Source organism: Oxyura jamaicensis, chromosome 4 (assembly GCF_011077185.1).
Source record: "Oxyura jamaicensis isolate SHBP4307 breed ruddy duck chromosome 4, BPBGC_Ojam_1.0, whole genome shotgun sequence".
In the NCBI taxonomy this organism is placed as follows: Eukaryota; Metazoa; Chordata; class Aves; order Anseriformes; family Anatidae; genus Oxyura; species Oxyura jamaicensis.
Window position 1 is genome coordinate 64,584,536 of NC_048896.1, and position 20,348 is coordinate 64,604,883.

The 20,348-nt window shown below is 46.0% G+C and overlaps 1 protein-coding gene across 2 annotated transcripts in view; it reads left to right on the top strand.

Moving 5' to 3' along the window:
- Nucleotides 1-20,348, top strand: part of ARHGAP24 (Rho GTPase activating protein 24) — a 175,780-nt gene that overhangs the window by 10,452 nt on the left and 144,980 nt on the right. For both annotated transcript variants that reach the window (XM_035323638.1, XM_035323637.1), the window contains exon 2: nucleotides 17,980-18,179. In XM_035323638.1, the coding sequence (XP_035179529.1) occupies nucleotides 17,980-18,179 (200 nt within the window). The remainder of the gene's footprint in view (nucleotides 1-17,979; nucleotides 18,180-20,348) is intronic.

Consider the following 20,348-nt stretch of genomic DNA (forward strand, 5'->3'; position numbering starts at 1 on the left):
AACCCATTTCATGGGGTAGGTCTGCTGGAGCCAGCACAGTCATCTGAAAGCCTCTGAAATTGCAGCGGGAAATCAGGAAAAAGTCTCACCCTTAAGGCTGATGCTCGCACAGGACAGGACTGAGTTTGCTGACGAGCAGGTGGTACTCAGCCACGAAGGTGGGGATGTGCTGCGGTGTGCCCATCTCTGTGTGCAGAAATCGGGGCTGCTTTGTCCTGGGGATCCTGAAAACAGCGCCCTGGGCCCGGCATGGCCAGCTCCTGCTGATGGCATCTCGGTTTTGTGTGTGCTGCGAGTTCATTACAGCTTCTTCAGTTAACGTGGCGTTCCTGGGGCTACGACATGAAACCTGCGGAGATGGAATCGTGATGCCTTACTGCCATGTATTTAGCTTCAGGTACTTCATCACTGGCTGTCTGGAAGAGCTTATTTGAGAGCTCTGATGCTTTGCTGCCCAGGTGTCTTTTGCGACTGCCTGGATTTGCGAGGAGATGAGTGAAGATGGCCGTGATGCACGGAGCAGGGCCCCACAGTCTTGTCCACTGGGAGAGGGCTGCAGAAGTGCAAAGGGTGCTGCAAGAGCAGTCAGGCATTGCCAGCCTGAACAGAAGCCGTACCTCCCTGAGAAGTGCTCGTGAGTTCCTTTAAACATACATCATCCTCTCTGTGTGGAGAGACGAGAAATGTATGTGGAATGACGCCATTTGCAGGCTGGGGGAGAGCGGGGGGGAAATCCGCGTTACCAAAACGAATAATCGCCCTGGCTCTCCGGGCCTTTCCAACCCCTTTGGTTTACCCAAGCTGGCACTTCGGCGTGTTTGCTCGCTGGCAATAGTGGCACACATCCGCGCTGCCACGACACGCAGCTGCTGGGCTCCGCAAGGCCTCTGCGGGAAGGAAGTGGTGGACGGCCGCAGCCTGCCAGCGAACGCTTGCGTGAAAATAAATGGTCTCTGTCAGTCAGGAGACAGACCCTGCATCGCCTTATTGATCACAGACATCCAGCTCAACCAAGTGGAGCTCTGGATTTTATCTTGCTTGCAGAATTCAAGAAAACACTGTTGAATAGCCCAGGGTGGCACTGGATGAAAACGCTGCGTTAATTTGGGCAGTGGGGGCAGCGCAACACAAAGGGAAATGAACTCCAGATGCTCTGGTGTGTTGTGGGGGCTTGGGCATTGTCTCAAATGCAGCAGCGAGTTGCTGAACTGAAACGGCCAGGTTTTCAGTGCTTAAAGTGAATCCCTCGTCTCAGCTGGCCATCCGTAATCCCCCATTCTCCCTTCGGTGCACTGCGATGTTTTAAAAGCCACGCAAATTGCCTTAAGCATCAGCAAGTTTCAAAGTATGCCGTCAGTGACTCAGTCATTACTCTGTAGTAATTTATTCACAGCTAAGGTGGTCAGGATAACTTGTGCTTTTTTTTTTTCTTTTTTTTTTTCTTTTTTTTTTTTTTTGCATAGTTATGCTGATACCGCTGTCATAAAATAGAGAAGCTGTTCTTCAGGCATGTTTTATTGCTATCAAAGTACAATGTGCTCTTGCAATGCCATTGTAAGAGCTATTCTTCATTATTTTTCTGGAGAGCCAGATTTTGGCTGGTCCCCTTGTGGGTGTGCAGAGCTGGCAAGTTTTTAATGCTGATAACGAGAACAAGTCCTCTGGAGACAACAGGAGGCCAGGAAGCGTCCAAGCATCTGTGTGTTGGGAGGCTACCTGCGAGCTGGTTCTAACAGCAGCGGACCAGAAGGAATAACTTTGCTTGGCAGGAGGGGGACAACGCTGTGAGAGCTTCACCGGCAGGTTTGGGGTGAACTGCTGTGATTTCTCCCCGAACAAAGGCTTCCATTTCTATTGTGTTAGCCTGTCCTGGAACCCCGTGAGGGAGACAGAGAAGGATTGCTGAGAAAAATGCAGCGTGTTAGCATGAAACGGGAAGCAGGGACATGGAATGTCCATGTTGAGCTAACAGCGAGCTGAGAAACACGCAGCGTGCTTTTAGACCCCTGGAAGGATTGTTCCAGTTGTTTGTGTCAATCTGCAGGCTGAAAGAGGAAAACTTCTGCACGCTGTCATGCAAATAAGGACTAAATTCCATGTAGTCCAGGGAACGTAGGAAGGAAAATTACTTCTGTGGTTCAAAGGCGATAAAAAAAATAAAAAGCTGCATACTGCTATTTGGTCCATCGCACATTTTCATGACTTCATATGTTGAAATTCTTGGTTTTGACCTGTTCGGATTAGACACTGTCTTTGTGCAAACCGCTGTAAAAGCAGTTTTGACTTTGGGGTGTTTTCTTCCACACCAAATAATTAGCAGGGAGGGATACGGAGATGCTTCCTCCTGAACCTTCGTGCTTCCATCCAGTCAGGACAGCATTTAAAGCTGTGGTTTGAGAAATGGTGCTGACCTCACCCTACTGGGGGACTTACACGTGCTTACCTGCCTTAGTGAGCTGATGTTAGTCATCCTTCCCTCCCAGTCGTCGTTCCCCTGGCTGTTTGCACCCTTGGAAGGTTTTCGGAATGCTTCGAGTTCTTTTCTTGGCTGTCACAGCGTCAGTCCAGCCAAATGCTCGTCTTCATTCCTCAGCCCTGAATGCCTTCCAAGTTGTCTCTGTCTCCGGGGGAGAAAAATCAAACTCAGAAAAGAAGCTGATAATACATTGGTATGATGTATTGTTTTCCACATTGAATGGGAGAGCAAGCTTGCAAATCATTTGTTACATATTACCAACGTTAGGAAACGGTAATGAAGAAAGAGACCAATGCTTACTCTATATTACTTCCAGGCTTTTTTTCATCAGCGAGGATAAATTGCATTTTTGAAATGTGAATCTCACAAGACATAGGCTGGAGTAGCCGTGTCCTTTGTTCCGTGTGATTCTTGCAGTTCTTTTGAGCATCACATGGTCTTTTCCTAAAGTTGCTCTTCTATCCAGGAGCAGCTGCTGTTTTAGGATCGGAAGGAAAACTCCGGAATAGCTTGGGCAAAGCCTGCAGTTTTATAAAATGCTTCACCGCTTCCAAATGACCACTATTGAAGCCTTCTCCTCCGGGGTGCCAGGACAGCTTGCTAACGTTCTGCTTTGCTTCAAATGCTTGTTAGGAAAATGTTTGTTGGAAGGGCCGCTTGAAAGGCAAAGCCCTGTGGAAATGAGGGCCACGAGGTGAATTATGAGGAGCTGGATGCTCCCCAGGCTGCGGACGCGAGGTCTGTGCCCTGGGCTCCTCAGCAACCTCAGGAGGGCTCACACCACTCGGAGAGCTGCTGGTACCCTTCGTGCCCCGTATGAGGGAAACTATGCAGAGCTGCCACCAGGGTGCTAAAGCAGCTGTGTTTGGCAACAACATCTTGAAATCTATTCCTCTTGAAGCTCTTTCTGTATTTCTCATTCCATCAGGTGCTATGCTGTTGTTCGTGGGCTTTTTGCTTTCACCAGCAGAAACTTGCCCATTCTTGTGGGCATTTTCTATTTCTGAACTGTAATTCAACCAACCTGAGATTTTAGTAGCTACACCGGTTGTTTTCCAGAGAGAAGAACTGGAAGTCATGGTGAAAACATTTTGCTTTCATAATATGTGCATGTGTCTACACCTCCTTTTGTCTGCCCGCTGCAGTGACATCTTCTCAGTTGTCTTCTGTCTTCCTTTTGCTGTGTGTGGTTTGTAATTCAGTAATAAAGGCAACTGTGGCTTAGTCCTCGTGTGAAGCATGACACGGACGCGATCAGCTTGGCGCCCGCATGTCCCCGGATGAAGGGCAGTGCTGGGTGTGCAGGGAGGAGGCACTGTGCAAAACTGCTTGCCACCTTTCAGTGCTGCTGGTTTCCCATTTCTAGGAGTTGCTCAATGTTCCTGCTCGATGTTAGCTGGGTCAGGGCTGGTCAACCACTTCCCCAAAGAATTTGGCACCAGAAAACAACCATTTGTGTAATTGTAACTGCTACTGGCAGCTTGTCACCTCTTGTGATTTATACGTTTTTTTAATTGAAGTGCAGCAAGGCTTGATTTTCAGCACGTATTGTAAGCTAGCATCTAATATAAGTAATAACACTGGGTGTTGAATTTTCAGGTGTTAGGATGTTTCTGAAGTCATCAGTTTTAATGAAAAGCAGGACTTGAAATCAAATTTGAGATGATAAGATAGTTAGAAAGCTGTGGGGTTTGGAACAAGCTTCAGTAGGGTTTGGTAGGAATGTGATCATAATTGTGCTTTAACAACCTTAAAATGATGCTATTCATCTTCTCAGGAGCTGTTCTGCATAGCTGAGCTTGTACATGAATCTGGCAGTAAATCACATACAAGGATTTATTGCCAGGTAGCAACTTCCAGTGATCACCGTGATAAATGTCTGCTGCTTTGTTTGTATTGTTGTTCATTTAAAATCCTGCGTAAATCTTGCCTCTGTAATACTGTGGAGGAGCTGTTATCTTTTACAAAAGTCGGTATTTTCAGAGAGGTTCTCATCCTCACTCTGTGATGGCTTCAGGATAGAAAAGGCAGTAATCAGGCTCTGAAATGACTGCTCCTGTTTTGCTTCGCAGTTTCTTCTCTGTACTTGTACTGTGGTTGCGTCTTGCAGAATTAGCGGTCCGGAGCAAATACCCTGGGGAAGGTGAAGTGCTTCTCTTCAGTGCCGTTTTCAGACTGCTACAAAACAGTCCCTAAGTATTTCAGGGTTGGAAAACCAATTAAAATGGAGAAGGTCCGGCTGTATTTGTTAGTGTATTCTCTTCTCCTCCTTCTGTGCATCATTCCCCGGTGACAGGTCCGTTGGGCAAGTACTCTGATGTCGGCGTAGCCTTGCACCAGCATCTGCAAAGATGTGTGCAGTACTCGATCCTGTCAGTCTGCTGACAGGATGCCAGGTCGAAATGTCCTCGTGGGGTAGTGGGTAAGTCTCCCTGGGATTGCCAGACAAGTCCGTTCTTAGCTCACTTACTGCCCTCCGTGGGAAAACTGAGCCGCTTCACTCTGTGTGTGTGTGTGTGTGTGTGTGTGTGTGTGTGTGTGTGTGTTAAAACCCTTTACTTTGGGGTTTCAACATGCATGCTACTCATCCACCTGCGGCTTTTCAGATGGGGAAAATGAACCCAGGCCTCTCTCACTGGTACTAATTGCTTCAAAATGAGAAACTTTATAGCTTGGGGTTGTTCCAAGTGAAATTTTTCAGTGCTTTGCTTAGTGTGAAACAGCAGAGATGCAGCAAAACATGTTACCAAACCAAACCCCACACTGCTTATTTGGTCTTGTCCCATTTGCCCCAGCGGAACTGTCAGGTGGGGTCAGCCTTAGGGAGAACTTCGGTGCTATCTACAGTGACCTGAGGGTACTGACGAAGATGAAGGAAAAGCAGAAGTTTTCTTGGTGGTTTAGCTCTACATACTCTGGTTTTATCTTTAAAGCCAACTGTGTTCTACAGCCAGCCATTAGTTAATAGCTGTAAAAAATGCTCTGTACAAGATTTAGGATGCCCAAGCCGTGAGAAGAATCTCATCTGCCCCACACTGATGAAAGATGAGCAAGATCCATCAGAACCTTGATAGTACAGGGGTGTGTGTGGGGGAAATTCAAGAGCAAAAGGGCTGGCATGTCTCGAGTTTTTCAACATCTCTCCAGGAATGGATCCCAGTATTTCCCCATCTTGCCAACAAAGAAAGCAGCCTGTGCTGTTGAGAGCTAGGTTAGCTACCAATGCCCATTTTATATTTCGTCATCTGAGCTATGAGTCTGGTAGAGGGGCATACCTCAGAAAATGAAATGATTGACCTTGAGGGACTCATACAAAATTCCTTATGAAAATGAATTTCTTGAATATGTCTGAAAGAAAAAAAAAAAGTCAGAGGCTTTGAGCTGTGTTTCCTGCACCAACAAAAGTATTGTACTGCACCAATTAGGCAATGATGTTATTTGCTGAATGCATCCAGATCTGCACAACGTGAGGCTGTTACTCCATAGATACAGGATTTTGAGGGACAGTTTCTGGTATATCTGACATTATTATCCCTGATCAGATCTTTTTGTTGCTCCTTTTATCCCTTGAAAAGAAAGCAGGGCTGAGTATTGCCTTTTAATGCATTTGTAGCTTGCAGTTTGTGCCTGCTTTACCAAGGCCAACCAATGCTGTAAAGTTCCTGTGTACGTTTAAAAACAGCTTATCCCAGGAAGGCAGAGGAAAAGCAATAACTTGTTGCCCATGTGTGATAATTTCACCTGTAGTAAAACTCACGCTGCTGCAGAGCATTCCCTGGAAGCCCTTTGTGTGAGAAGTCGTTTGAGAGCAGCCTTCTCCTTCCTCCCAGTTGTGGTGGAGGATCCAGCTGACTTCATTCAGCACCTTGCTGTCTTGCAATCGGATCGGCATGGACAGGAGGAAATGTTCCCATCGTGCAGGTTGGGTTCCAGCAGGATGAGAATTGGGGAGTTTTGGAAACGATCAGCGTCTTTAAGTACCTATCCAGAATTATCATCCACGTGAAAAGAGCTCTGTATGGCTTGATTGGTAATTCATTTGTCCTAGTCTTACTTGTCATATTTTGGCGAGTAGTCCTACTGAAGTGTAAATGTGTTTGATTAGCAATGGACATTAGAAGACTAGTAATTAGAGAGAGAAAATGTTGTAGTAATCAGCAAATATTAGGGAAAAAGATGACCTGAAAAATTTGCATCCTACCTCAGAAGTTCCCATGTCAGAGCAACTTAATGCAGAGCGTACGGATCAGTCTAGTTCCTATCCAACTGTACCGAAGGATGGAGCTTTGAAGGAGAACTCCTGATGTGTACGAGTATTTTCAGAATGGAAAAGCCTGGGAAGCTGAGTTTTAAGTGTGTGCTTTTAGTGTTTTGGCCTCAGTCAATGGTACGTTACTGCTCAAGGACAAACGAAGCCTTCAGGAAGCTGAGCACATGCCCTGTTTCAGTCGGTGTCTGTGGTCCCCAACAGCAATTAGAGAACAAAGCCACCCACACCCGGGGGAGGGTACGGGTTATTTTCACAGCAGTAGCCAGCAGTTACATGAGCAGTGTATGCCCAGAGGTCGTATTTCTGTGCGGTGACTACTCCAATAATGCAATGAGCAGGATTGATACGCTGGTGGCAGAGAGCGAGGGCTGCGAGTGCTCGTACTTTCAGTTTGTCTCAGTTAAATAGCTCGTAGGATTTGGTCTGTCTTGGGGGTGCTGGGAAACGGATGGATTTGGTCCTTTGGTCTTGGGCTTCCTGGGGCCGCCGGTACTTAGAGGTGTACATTCTTTCCCCTTTCATCTAATTTCCTCCCTTTGAAGTGGGGATCAGGCTTCCATTGAAAGCAGAAGTTGTCCAGATACATGACACACGAACATCTGACTTCATTTGACGGTACATGAAAGGCTTTTATTACTTTCCTTTAAGGTTTCTGTCTCATAATATCATCCTAAATCACACTATGGAATGAAATCGCAGTAGTTGCCTCCTCGCCCCCCTTTGCGTTGTAGCAAGCTTAGTGCTTTATGTACAGGATCTTTCAGGGCCTAGCTGAGATTCCGGCTGCATTGTCCTCCATGTGTCTGGAAAAGGGCTGCGTCATCTGCGTCCAATTGAGCTGAGCTGGAACACCGGAAACGGGGTTTTCTTTCCCCAAGAAATGTAACTGCATGTGTGTTGTGAGTGAAAGCACCGATCTGGAGCTGTTCCTCTGTTTATGTACAGCGGAGAGGGTTTCCGAGGTTCAGCTGCTTTTACCTGTTGATAGGTTACGGTCCCCATCTCTGTGGCACGGAGGAGCCACAGAGCACTGCTGCCCTGCGCTCTCTGCACGGTTTGGCATGGTGATCTGAAGACCGCTGCAGCTGGCCAGCCCTGCCGGCTTCTCGCGTGTCCTATCAAAAGGCGCTCGGTGAGGTTTGCTCTCTTAATACTGTGTGTTTGGGCTCGTAGGCTGGCCTCGGTGGAGGATGCTGGTAGATATTACGGCTCTGTTACAGTGCCTCATCACAAACAGCAAACAAATTAATTTCATTTTTTGTTTGGCTGAAGCACGTGGCAAATTTCAACATCTTGAGACGAACTTCTCTAAAAGAAATTGTAGAATTTCAGAAGTGAGCTGGCACGTGGAAGCATTGGTGTGGTTTTGTATGTTTCCTCCAGATTCCTTTGCCAGCTCATTGCCAGGAAAGCTGAATGCCATCAACAAAGTAAGTCTGACATCTGTCAGCTAGATTGCTTCTAGTTCTGTCAAATCGGAACATTTTACACATAAAGCTATTTCTGATTCTTTGGAAACTTTCTAGGTTTTTGGTGGTTTTGTTAGGGAAACGTAAGGGCAAAGAATCTTGCTGTTTACTCTTACAATGTTGAAGCAGCACTGTTGATTTTAGGTCTTGTAAAAGACCTGTAGGAATAATGAAAACAGAAATGTGGAGAAATAACAAAACCTTTCAAGAGCTAATGCAGAAAAGAAAACTCAAGTCACAAGACAGAATAACGAGGGCATCTGTTCTGCCAACTCCCAAGTACTAACTTATTTTTTCTAGAAGATAAGCTGAAAACTCTTAGGGAAGCCTGCATCTGCTCTGATTAAACTTGGTTCTTAAATTTAGGTAAGTGATGAATCCAGCTGGTCTAAACAAGTCAACGTTTATGAGTAAAATCACCTCCTCTAGGGTTGCTATCGAGAAATTTTGCCTTCTAACTTGGAAGAACAGCTGTATGCAAAGATAATTAAATATTCAGAGGAGAGAAGTGGTAGCTAACAGTCTGGTATCAGTGAAACTATGTTGCTTGTAGAAGGTAAGGTTTTTCATTACTGCAATTTCTTAATGAAGTATAGGAAGATGCATTCCAGACACCCAGTACTTAAATAAAAACCGTGGTTAGTCTGGAGCAATTAGGACCCCCTGAAATGGCTACAGACCTGTTTTTTTGGTGTCCACGTGTGCACAATCAGTGAGCCTGCCTGCATGCCTTCTCTGTTCTCTCTCAAATCATTAGCTTATCAAGGTCAAGTGGCTGCAGAGTAGAAGTGCACGCTGTTAGGGTTGCACATGCAGAGAGAAGTCAAGTATGAAGTTCTTAAAAGAATGGATTAATCTAAGTACCTTACACTGGCTTTTCTGTGATCTCTTCTAGAGGTTGGCTGTAAGTAGAATTCCATGGGAAACGTTGTATGTAATGAATGGGTTTAAAAATGCAGAAGTCACAGCTGAACCTTTTCCCAGCTCTGCTGCACTGGGCTTGTGTATGGAACAACCTGTGGTGCTGATGACTGCATTTCTCATGCACTTAGCAGTCACCTCACATAATTCATACTTTCCAGAAAGCACTATATTTTACAAAAATAAATCTTCTCTCTCTGTGCTTAGGCGAGTAAGGGAGCTGTTTGAATTTGCAAGGCACTGATTTAAACTTCAGTTGTAATCCTGCACTGATAAAACATGTTGCTTTTGAAATGCAGGATTGTGTTGGGACAGGTGATAGATAATGTAAAGGTTACAAGTGTGAAAATATGATCTTCTGAAAATGAATATTTTTTTGTACAATTTTGACACTTGCTGTAGATGACAGTGAGAAAAAGTATATATTCTATGAAAGGAACATGATTTAGTCCTATTTTTCTTCAACTGTGACCACTGAAGAGGTGGGGAAGGGCAGACAGTGACTGCACCTGCATTGCTGAGGGCAGCTGAAAATCCGGGAGCACGCAGGGGCCTCAGCCAGCAGCAGTGCTGGAGCCCTTGGCACAACAAAAGGAGCACCTCTGGGCAGCAATCCTTGTTCTCAGGCCACATGCTCTTGGCAAATTGTGAACTGGGGCCTGTGGTTAGCTTGTACCCAGCTGCAATATCTATGGGAGTGTGTTTGCTTTTCCCCCTCCTGTTATTTACTGCTTCCAGTGTCAGTGGAAACTGCAATGAGCTTAATTCAGTCATGATCAAGGATGCAATTTGCAAGTGCAGGGAACAAGTGTATTAGCCAGCTGAGCAAAGCAGGAGCTCATTTACAGAGAATGCCATTGCATTAAAATCATAATTGTATGCAACTCTGTCCCTGAGCATCGTGATGCATTACTGTGCTAGCTGGTGCCTTCTGGCAACTCCCCAAGAACCTGAATCCCTTCTGGAGGCTATACATGATCTGAACGTGCTCCTCTGCCTGCTCACAAATTTAGGGAAGAACAAAAAGTGTAGCCCAAATGCTGGTTAATGTAGGTTGTTACAAAAAGGAAGCGTGTATCTGGGAGGTATGTTGGCAGTGTTTTCACAGCTAGTCCTGAAAAACTGGAAACAGAACAAGAAGTGTTTACCTTAGAGTTAAGTGTAGCTAAGCGGTGTGCATCTCTCCTGGCTCTCGATTGCGTACTTGATGGAGGAGATAATGTTCTTTACTTTCTCTTTTGGTTGAACAATGCTGGAGAAAGGTGTTTACGTGGGTTTTTGCTAGATTTCAGGTGGCTGAAGATAACCAGGTCACTGCTGAAAAGGCTCTTGATTCTGTTCTACTTCTTCCTCGCTCCGTGAGCAAAAGAGCGTGGGGAGGATGGCAGTGTGCAGCTAGGCTCGGCATCGTGCACTTCATAGGCAGTGTGTGTAGTCGCCAGAGACATGTGTGAACACAACAAGATGAACGCACCTTCTCTAAAAGGATATGGGATATGGGAACAGAGCCTGAAGATTGTGGGTGTGATACGGCAGAGATGCATCTTCGGCTTCGGTCGTTCTTTAGGCACCGGCTGGAAGAGGAGGTGCTACCACCCCTGCACAGGGTGACCTTACAAAGGACAAGGACCATGTGAATTGGGACAGTTCCTCCATGAGAATGACTTTGAGAGTCTGGGGTGTGGGGGTCAGAGGCTGGCTGAGGAAGGTGGAGACAGTATTAGCGTGGAGCTTTAATGAAAAGGGCCATGAAGTAGTAGTGCTTAGTTAGCAGCATTGCAGCATCTTCTACTGAGGTAGTACGACAGACTCAAAACTGCTTTCTGCAAAATATAGGAGGGATTTCAGACTCCAATTCTAATTTTCTAATTTCTAATACAAACTTGGTTTTAAAGTAACTGAAATGTGAATTCTGTAAGTATGAATTAATGCTTTCCTGGGCAGAAGTTGGAAATAGCAACTGCAAAATAACGGAGCTTATTTTGTGTTGGCTCTCTCAGTGGAAAGACACACATCTGGTTCCAAAAACGTTGGCTATATTGTCTCCAGTTTTGTAGCATGGAAACTTGTCAGCATGGTTCATGTTTTCAAGTGACAGAGGCAATTACCTTTTACATAAAACATTTCTGAAAAGCTCTAGAACTGGACTGATTTCTGCTCAAGAGTCTATTGGAAGTTGAGGTCCTGCTGGGGTTGGCCTGCAGAGAGGACACAAATGTTTGTTCCGCTTCGGAGACAAGCAGGAATGGAAGGAGATGCACCCCTGAGCGTGCCAAGCCTGACACTTTGGGTCTGACCTGCCTGAATTTGTAGTCCTGAGACCAAGCCAAGAAACTGCCTGACTCATCACCTGTGTACAGCACACGCCTGCCTCTTTACCCCCAGCGTGGCTCCCACAGAGTCCCCCAGGAGAAGATTGCTGCTGCTCTGAACCTGGGTGTGTAGGGAGCGATGTCCAACTGGGTCTGCAGCCACAGGAGCACAGCCCCAGCCTCTGCTGTGGTCAGTCAGCGCCTGCTGCAGCGCTGGGACTGCACGGGGGCTGTGTTTGCTCTGAACAAGAGATGGACTTGAAGTGCAGTGCAGGCAGCACATGTTCCTCCTATGCTCTGGCAACCACAAACCATTTTGCAGGACATGTGTGCTTCTTCGTTTTAGAAGAATTTTTTCCTCTCCCCCATCTTTCTTCATGGGTTCTTATTCCCATCTTGCCTGAATTGGGCTCCACGTTGACACATCCTCTGTTTTATTTATTTATTTATTTTTTCCTAGGGAGCACATGGGTTAAAAACATGGAGGGAGCAGTTCATTGCAGGATCTTTGGGTGAAGGCTTTTGCTGCTGTTGACAAACTAATTTTTTTTTTCCCACCTGCCCGCATACGTAGTGAATGTAATTTATAACATCTTAATTCTCTTGGTCAATTCTGCAAGGAACACCTAAAGCCTGAGCTGCTTGGAGAACAGGAGGACAACATGGACAGTCCCATTGGGGTGGTTTTCCTAAAACAGCATTCAGCCTAGTCACTGTCAGGGAGCTGCTGACATCCTCACGTGATGCTTTTGGTCATCAGTCTTTTAGAACGAGGAGTAGTGCCAGAAATTATTTTTATACTTTGAGAAATGATTTGCTGAGATCATGTTTGGACCCAACTTTTGATCAATTCTTTTGTTAGATAGTCCAGTAAATGCTCAAGTGTTCACCAGTGACATGTGTGAATTAAGTTGTTTTTAAGCTGTCCTCGTGATCGCTTTCTCCATGTGAAGTATGAAGTTGCAAACAGGATTTGGGGTTTTCCAGTTTCAGCTGCTCTGGGCAGCATAGCCCATTGGTTGGGAGCGACATCTGGGAGCTGGAGTATCTTTTTGCTGTTCCAGATGCAGCCTTTGACTCGCTCCCTGACCTTTTCACTGCTCAGCATTGCCACTTGAGGCTTGCCAGCCGTTCTGCATTTCTTTGTCCATCTTGCATCACTCGACCCTTCAGTTGGAGAGGCTCTTCTCCATCTTGTCTCTTGTTCAGTGTGCTTCTCCAGATGGTTACAACCGACCTTCTGCTGTGTGCAGTTTCTCTGTAGCATTGCCACTTTTACAGAACAAGACACCTGCAGTGGAAGCGCAGGCAGAAAGCAGGAAGATGAGGGACTGCTCTGCTTTCATCATGCCTTTACTGCCATCACACTGGCAGCAGCAACCTTGTCTCACCACCGTGTGAGGAAAAACCTGAGGATGTGATGTGTGCATAGCAAGTAACATGCAGAAGCATAACAGCGGTGCTGTTAGCCTTCTAAGTTCCTCGTGAAACTTTAAAAAACCCTTCTTTGTGGTGTGACTCTTGGTAATGGCTGCTAAATCACAATATTCCAACCACCTACACTTGAGAATAGCGAGCCAGGAGGAAGGATTGTATGCCAGTTTCCTGGCCTTCTACAGCTGGGGTCCTTCTTGCCTCAGAAGTAGGCAGCTGGATTAGGAAGTGGTGAGACTAAAGCATCACTTGGAGCTGTCAGAAGAGTCTGTAATGGACGGCGGCTCTTAGCTGTGCACCTTTCCTATGCCTGCTGCTGCCACAACAGTAATGTAGGGACAAAAAAGCATCTATCTGAAGATTGCTGTTTGCCTTTAAACAGCTTTGGTTTATGTAGCAGGAATTGACAGGTTCTGGGGATGCTCGGGAAGACATCAGGTTACCCAGCTGTGCTTTCTACCAGGGAAACTGAGCATCTGGCATGCTTGGGTTTCCTACACACCACCTTGGGCAGAGGCCTATCCTGAATACATTAAGGTAAAAGATTTTTGAAGGTGATTTTTTCCAGGGTCATTCCAAAGGGAATTTAGTAGTCACAGTTTCCATTGTACTTTGGTAGCAGTTGAGTACCTTCAAGCAGTCTTGAAAAATCCTCTGGCGCCCTTTTATTTGTGCTATACATAGTTGTGCTTGAACTCCTGTAAATAAACTGCACGCTGATAATAGAAGTTGAGGCAGTGTAAGAAGATGTGTAGGGTGGTTCTGGCTCTGAATGCAGCTCAGGCACTCAGGTGTTACCTTGGACCAAGAGTCTTGGCAGAAGTCTTGGCTCTTGGTCTGGGAACAGCTCCCTGAGTGCACTGCCAAGCGGTGCAGTCTTCCCTCGGCTTCGCTGGGCTCTGGGTCAGCCCTTGTCTAATCTGACCGATGATACAGCTTTCACAATTTTTTTTCCTGCCCAAGAAGTAATCATTTAGGCCTTGGAAGTGGAATTCTTTCAAGCTAAATATCATCATCCTGTCCCTGATAGGACAAAACTGGGAAGGGGAGTTTGGAAGGGCTGGATGTGTCTGCGATGAGCAGCGTTAGTGCCAGCAGCACAGCAGCAGTTGCCGACACACGTGTGCCTGTGCTGCTGTGGAGATTTGGGTGTCTTAAGATGTATGACGAGTAAGATAACCATTGCTGGTGTTTTCAGACACTAAAAGGTATCGAAGTTGTTATTCAACCAGGTTAAATGGAGAAAAATCAAAAGAAAATGCTCTGCTCAGAGGCAGCGCTCCATACCTGAAAGAAGCTGATAACCATCAGCGTGGGCACTTTGAGTCTAGATAGCTCGTGGGAGATGAGCAGAGAGGGAGCCAGAGTTGGGCATTGCTTGGAAAATGAGGCATATCCCTTCATGTACGCGTGGAAGTATTGAAACGTCATTTCATGTAGCACCCTTGTGTCTCAAAGATGGCTATGAATGTGGCATGCAGGCAGGCACAGACGGGGAAGGGGAGCAGGCTTGTGTCAGACTGCAGGAGGGCGGGTTTGGGTAGTGCTTGTGCAGCTTGGTGCCTCGATCTGGTTGGGACCAGGCAGAGCGTGGGCTTCAAGGGAGCTGCTGCGGCGTGTGAGGGGTGGAGAAGGCTCGCTGGAAGCGAAAACTGATGCAGCTTTGCGTGCTGGGAGTGTGCCAGCTGGGCCATGAGAAACTTGAGGGGAAATAAAATCACACAGCAAGATCGGGGTTCCGTGCCAAACATCTTGGTGCAGTCCGGGGGTTGCATTGCGACTGGATTTGTCGTGCTGTAATGACTTTCTCTGATGATTTCCTGGCAAAGGGCTGGGATTTGGAGGAGCTGCCCAGTTGTTTCCCCGTGTCCATAGGACGGCAGGAGGTCCTGCCCACAGCCAGCCCAGAGTGAACGGACTGTGCAGGATTTGTCCCGCTCTGCTCGTTCCCTATGCTGGAGGCCGGCCACGTCAGCGGAGTTAGCTCTGGCAGAAGGCATGAGTTGTGCTTCCCATTCAGAAGATGGGTTTGAGGAATACCCTTCTTTAGTGCTTGAAAACGTAATGAAAACTTTCTGCCTGGTCTCATGGAGTGAGAGGACTCGCAGTGTGTTGATTTAATTCCACACGTGGTCATGTGTTATTTGGAGGCTGTTTGCACCTCGCTGTTCCCTGCAGCACTGCCAGCACCCTGATATTTCTGCAGTTTGTTTTTATGATCTTGGTGTTGAAGCAGCTGTAAAAACAACTGGTGAAAGTGAGCCAGCTGCTGGAATTTCTGATTCAGCCTGGTTTGTTGTAGGCAGACTCTGGAAGCAAAGGAGTGGTGGAAAACAACAACAACAAAAAATGTAGTCTTGTGTCTAAATATAATAACGTGCACCAAAAACAGGACAGGTGGCTGAAATTAACTGCTGAAGAGAATCAGTTCACTGATAAAAGAAGTAATACGGCGGTTGTGTACAGAAAGTGTCTTAGGATAGAATATGGCATTAATGTAAAGGAAATCTTACCACTGCCTGCGAGGACTTACTGCTCTTGCACCTCGTGTGTTTTAGTGTTCCCAAAAAGGGTTGATAGATTTATCAGCAAGGAGGCTCAGATCAATCAACACTTTGGCTGTCTAGCTAAAATGCAAATCCTTGGCTTGCGTACTGGTGTCAGCACCAGCGCCGTGTCTGGGCGGAGTGGAGCAGCAAGGAGCCTTGCAGCCCGGGGTTTCGTAGGCTGTTGCTCTGGCGGTTGGATGCCTGTTTGTGGTCCAGGCTCAGTGGGGACCTGGCTTCCTTCACAGCGCGCCAAGAGAAGTCACTGTGCTTAAACTCTTCCTTCTCTCCTCCCTCCAGGCCGGCCTGGGCAGCAGAGGTGGATTGGGATTTTCTGCAGGTGGATAGCAAGGAGCAGGGAGTGGCCCGTGGAAATCATTTTGTCCTTTTCTAAGTTGTAACACCCTACCTGCTGGCTGCAATGCTTTCCTTAAAATGGTTGCCAGTTGGCTTCCTGAGGACGTGAGCTGGAGAGCTGCTTCTCCCCATCTGCTTTGCCACCCCAAAAGCTAGCAGTGTCAGAGAGATTTCTGCTGGGATGGAGGAACGCTGAGGACTTGTTAGGTGCATTTTCTGTCAGAGAGGGTGGCCTCGTGTAGGTCAGGTAGGTCTGTCCTGCTTCCTGACACCTCCACTGCACACAGGTGATGAGCAGAGGTAGGCTGTGAGCATGTCTTGAAAACCTGCCACGTGTGCTTGAGGTCGTTCCTTATGATCCAGTCGTTGCTTATTGCAAATAACTGCAGGTGAACCCCAGAGAGGCAGGAGACCCATTTTCTTTTCTGCTTCTGTGATGGCCACCAAGCGACTGAAGTTCTGATACTGCACTTTGCAGCAAGAACTGTGGCGCAGAGCAGGCACGTTCAGGGCTGTGACCACAGAGGGCAGCTTCCAGGATCCAGCCCAAAGCAGGGATGGAGTAAAAGGCTGAGCTCCGTTACAACAAGCAGCAGTGGAACCACGGCAGAGACAGCACCTGGGGCAGCTGTTCCAAAGGAGGATAAGTGTGAAGGGTAGGAAGAAAGGAACCAAAGGAAAAACATGCTGAAAAACATCCCTGGCTGGAAGCTGTCATTCTCCAGTTATTTCCTCTTGCTTTCTTACAATTGCTATTCATTTTACATCGATGTAGCAATATCCAGACAAAAATTGGTGCTAATTGTCAAAGGGATCATCTACTCTACCAAGTGAATGTGTATCCCCATTCCTCATGTTCCTTAAAAGCTGAGCACAACCCTCTGCACCACTGCTACCTGTTAGTGTGTTCATTAACAGCCTTGTTTCTACCAGGGAACAGAGCAGGGGTGCTGGGCACAAAGTCACCAATATCTTTTGCCAAAGTCACAACAGAAAGCTTGTGTCTAGATATTCCTAGTCAGAGACATCTCCTGCTTGCAGAGTCTGGGTTATTTTGTTCTTTTCTCACCCAGATGCGTAGAAACAACAAATGTCCTTAGGCAGCCAACCTGCCCAGGCACTAGCAGCTGCCCAGGTTCCTGGCTGGGCAAGGATGGCTGCTGGTGGTTGTCCAGGAGAAGAAAGAGGTTGTCTTTCAGGCTCTCAGACACTGAAATTTCACCGTTCATTTTGCACGCTGGCGCTTTTGTGGTTTTGGTTGCATTTTATTCTGTTTAAATATATGCAATTTGGCACACTTGGGTCTCAGTTGGACTTGTATTTCAACTGAGAATATCACAACGTGCAACCGAGAAAATCTTGATTTTTTAAGCTCTAAACTTGGTAAGGTATCAGGAAAAGCCTTTTGACCATCAAGATTTAGCATGTGACTACACGGCTGTATGTAAAATATCCATCTAGAATGTCCGTGACTGTCCAGATATGGTAACAAGTATAGTTTTAACAAGTCAAAAAGCCACTTGAAAATTTGTCAGTTCGATTCCACCCTTCAGTGCTGGTTTGGACACGTCTCAATGCCTTGAGTTGGTGCACTAACATTTTGTATGACTGGCAAAATGTCTGTAAAGAGGCAGAGCTGGACACACCAATTTCAGCCATGGGGCTGGTTATAGCGTGGGATATGCAGCCATTTTTTATATTTACTGTCCACAATACCAGTGACAATAGTTAAAAAATAAAATAAAAACAGAAGCCTTATTATTTGGTGTGATAAAGCCTGTCAGGGAATATTAAAAGGGTTGTCTGGCAGCGGGAAGCATCCTGCCTTCCTTGGTATGAAGACATACTATTAGTTCATTGCTTCTCAGTGCCTGTAATCCAGCAGCACCCAGTGTGAGAAATAGCTGATGTCTTCCTCTGCCTGTGGAGATATCATATGCTGTAACTGAAACAATTTTTGCCTCTTGCCTGCTTTTAAACAACTCATTTTGTTGTTATTGCTGTCTCTTATAGGTGAGCAGTACTCACACAGTTGATGGGTGCTTGTATGAGAGTAAGCAGTCAGACGGTAAATGCCTTGCTAGCACTCTCTGGTAGTCGGGGCATGTTCATTTCTCAGCTGCGTTGAAAGGAACAGCTTTCTGCTGGGCTCGTGATCTGATTCTTTTCCCTTTTCCCCTTCCTTTCTCATCAGGAGAGTTGCCCAGGCCCAGTATGGACGAACACGCTGGCCCTGCAGAGAGTCCTCCTCCGAGCCACAGGCGGCACAGCACCTTTAAGTGTGGGTGGCTGCGGAAGCAAGGAGGCTTCGTCAAGACCTGGCACACACGCTGGTTTGTTCTCAAGGGGGACCAGCTGTACTATTTCAAAGACGAAGATGAAACCAAGCCATTGGTAAGTGAAAGGAGAAGATGGGATGGGAGGTGAGGGAGAGAACTAAGTTCATATGAGCAGATTTGTCTCACATTTCAAGAAACCTTTCCATCTCTGTCACAGACTCAATACAACTTGAGATTTTGTTGGCAGTGACCACAGAACAGAATCAGGCCTTGGCAATTAACATGGTTCTCCAACCACAGTTGCTTCTAAAGCTTCCTTTTCCAGGTCAGGTTTTCTCATCGCAGCATTTTTAAGGGAGCATAGTCCAAATGAAGTTCAAGTAGTAAAAATCGGCCTGATGTGCTTACTTGAGTCAGATGAATACACTGTATTTTAAAGGTACTGCTTATTTTTCTGCTGTTTAAAATCTTGGAGTACCACAGCTTCGTGCCTTCCTGGATAGGAAATCCCCTAAGAGTGCAGCCTGAATACTTTGCCATCTGTAGCGCGGAATAGACTCATGTCTGCTGCCTGCTTCTGTGGTGGTAATTTACTGCTCCTTAATGTTCATCTACTTTGCTATTTATTTAGCTTTTTTACAGGCATGCTTTAGGGCTCTGTCTCTGGAGTGCCATAAGAACAGAGTAAATAACTCCTGCCTCTCAGCCTAGGGCAGGTCTGAGCCACTGTGATAATAAGCTGAGAGACCTTGTGCTAGCACCTGCAGGAGTACTGTAGTCCTAGCTGTTAATCATCTCGTGATGTTAGAAAATGCTCTGAGAATTACATCTGTGCAGATACTGAAATATATGATCGTATGCATACTATTGATGCCTACTAAATTTTTGATGGTATGCCTTTATGGAGATTTAGCGGTGATTTCAGAGATGTCAGACCTGCCTAATCCAGCGTCCTGCATGGCACGGGCCGTGACAATTCATCAAGCTTTGCAGCCTGCATTAAGGTGCATGTGTTAAGAAAACCATTCAGTCTTCAGGTAATTGTTCCCAGAGAAGGTTCTTGTACAAGCAGCTTTCAGAGCACCGATTTCACATGGCAGCCTTGGTAGCTGTTGACCCTTAAAAGTATGCCAGGCTGTATAGGTTGATTAAATAACCCATGGCAAGTTTATGCTTTACACGTTAGTATCAACAGTTTGTGAATATCCACTAAGTAATAATTTCTGGGGAATCAAATCTGTCTTTCACTATAGTTATTTTGGTAATGAAGACTTTGAAAAGCAGGCATCAAAATATAAGTGTTTATGAGCCAGAAGCTGGAATTCAGGAAGTACAGCTCTTCTTCATAGCACTTGGCCTTTGGCAATATGTTTAGATGCATTTGAGGATTTTGTCGCTTACTGAGAGGTGTCAAAAGGCATGGAGCATCGTACAGCACTAGGAACCCCAAATTGTTTTCATCTCTCTGCCATTGACCAGTGGGATGACCTCAGAAGATGCTATTAACCTTGCTGCTTTCCTTTTGTGAAACGGAGGTGGTTATTCCAGTCTTTGGATTGCTTTGAAAAGTTTGGTAGCAGTTGATTAAATAGCTAATAGTTTGCTTGAGTTTTCCACTTTAATCTCAAGCAGTTTATAAAGACATGTACAGATGAAAAGGTTTAAAGAACAAACAAGTGCTACCAGCAGTATAATTTAAAATATTCTGCTAGGCTTGGAAGATGAATGAACCCCAGCCCAAATGAGGACGGTCAAATGGTACATGTGTGTTGCTGAAGTATGTCCCAAGTTGGATGCCAGGTACAGAAGGGTGTTTTTCCCATTAACTATGTATAAGGATCTGCTGCATTCACTTTGACAAGAAAATCAATGTGACCTTGTAGGAACCCTGGTGTTCTTGCAGTGGAGAACTAAAGCCAAGAAGTCAACTGACAGCATGAATTTCCAGTGTGTGAGGAGGTCATTAGGAGACGGAGAGCAGCATTTTGCCATTATTATATTGGCAGCGTACTGTGGCATCTGTGTTTAGGACGAATACCTGTTTCTTCTCTAATGGAATGCACAGTCTGCATAGAGTGCAGCCGCACATTTAGACAGTAAGGGGATTAATAGGATGGAAGACAGTTCAAAGGGTGTTGTTTTTTTTTAATGTTTTTTTTTTTTTTTTTTTTTGGTTGTGCTTGGAAGCAAGCAAAGAGGTATGGTTCCTGGTCCTGGGGAATGCTCTATTTCGTGCGTGCATTTATAGAAGATGGAAGAATGTGGGTGGGAGTGGACAGGGTCT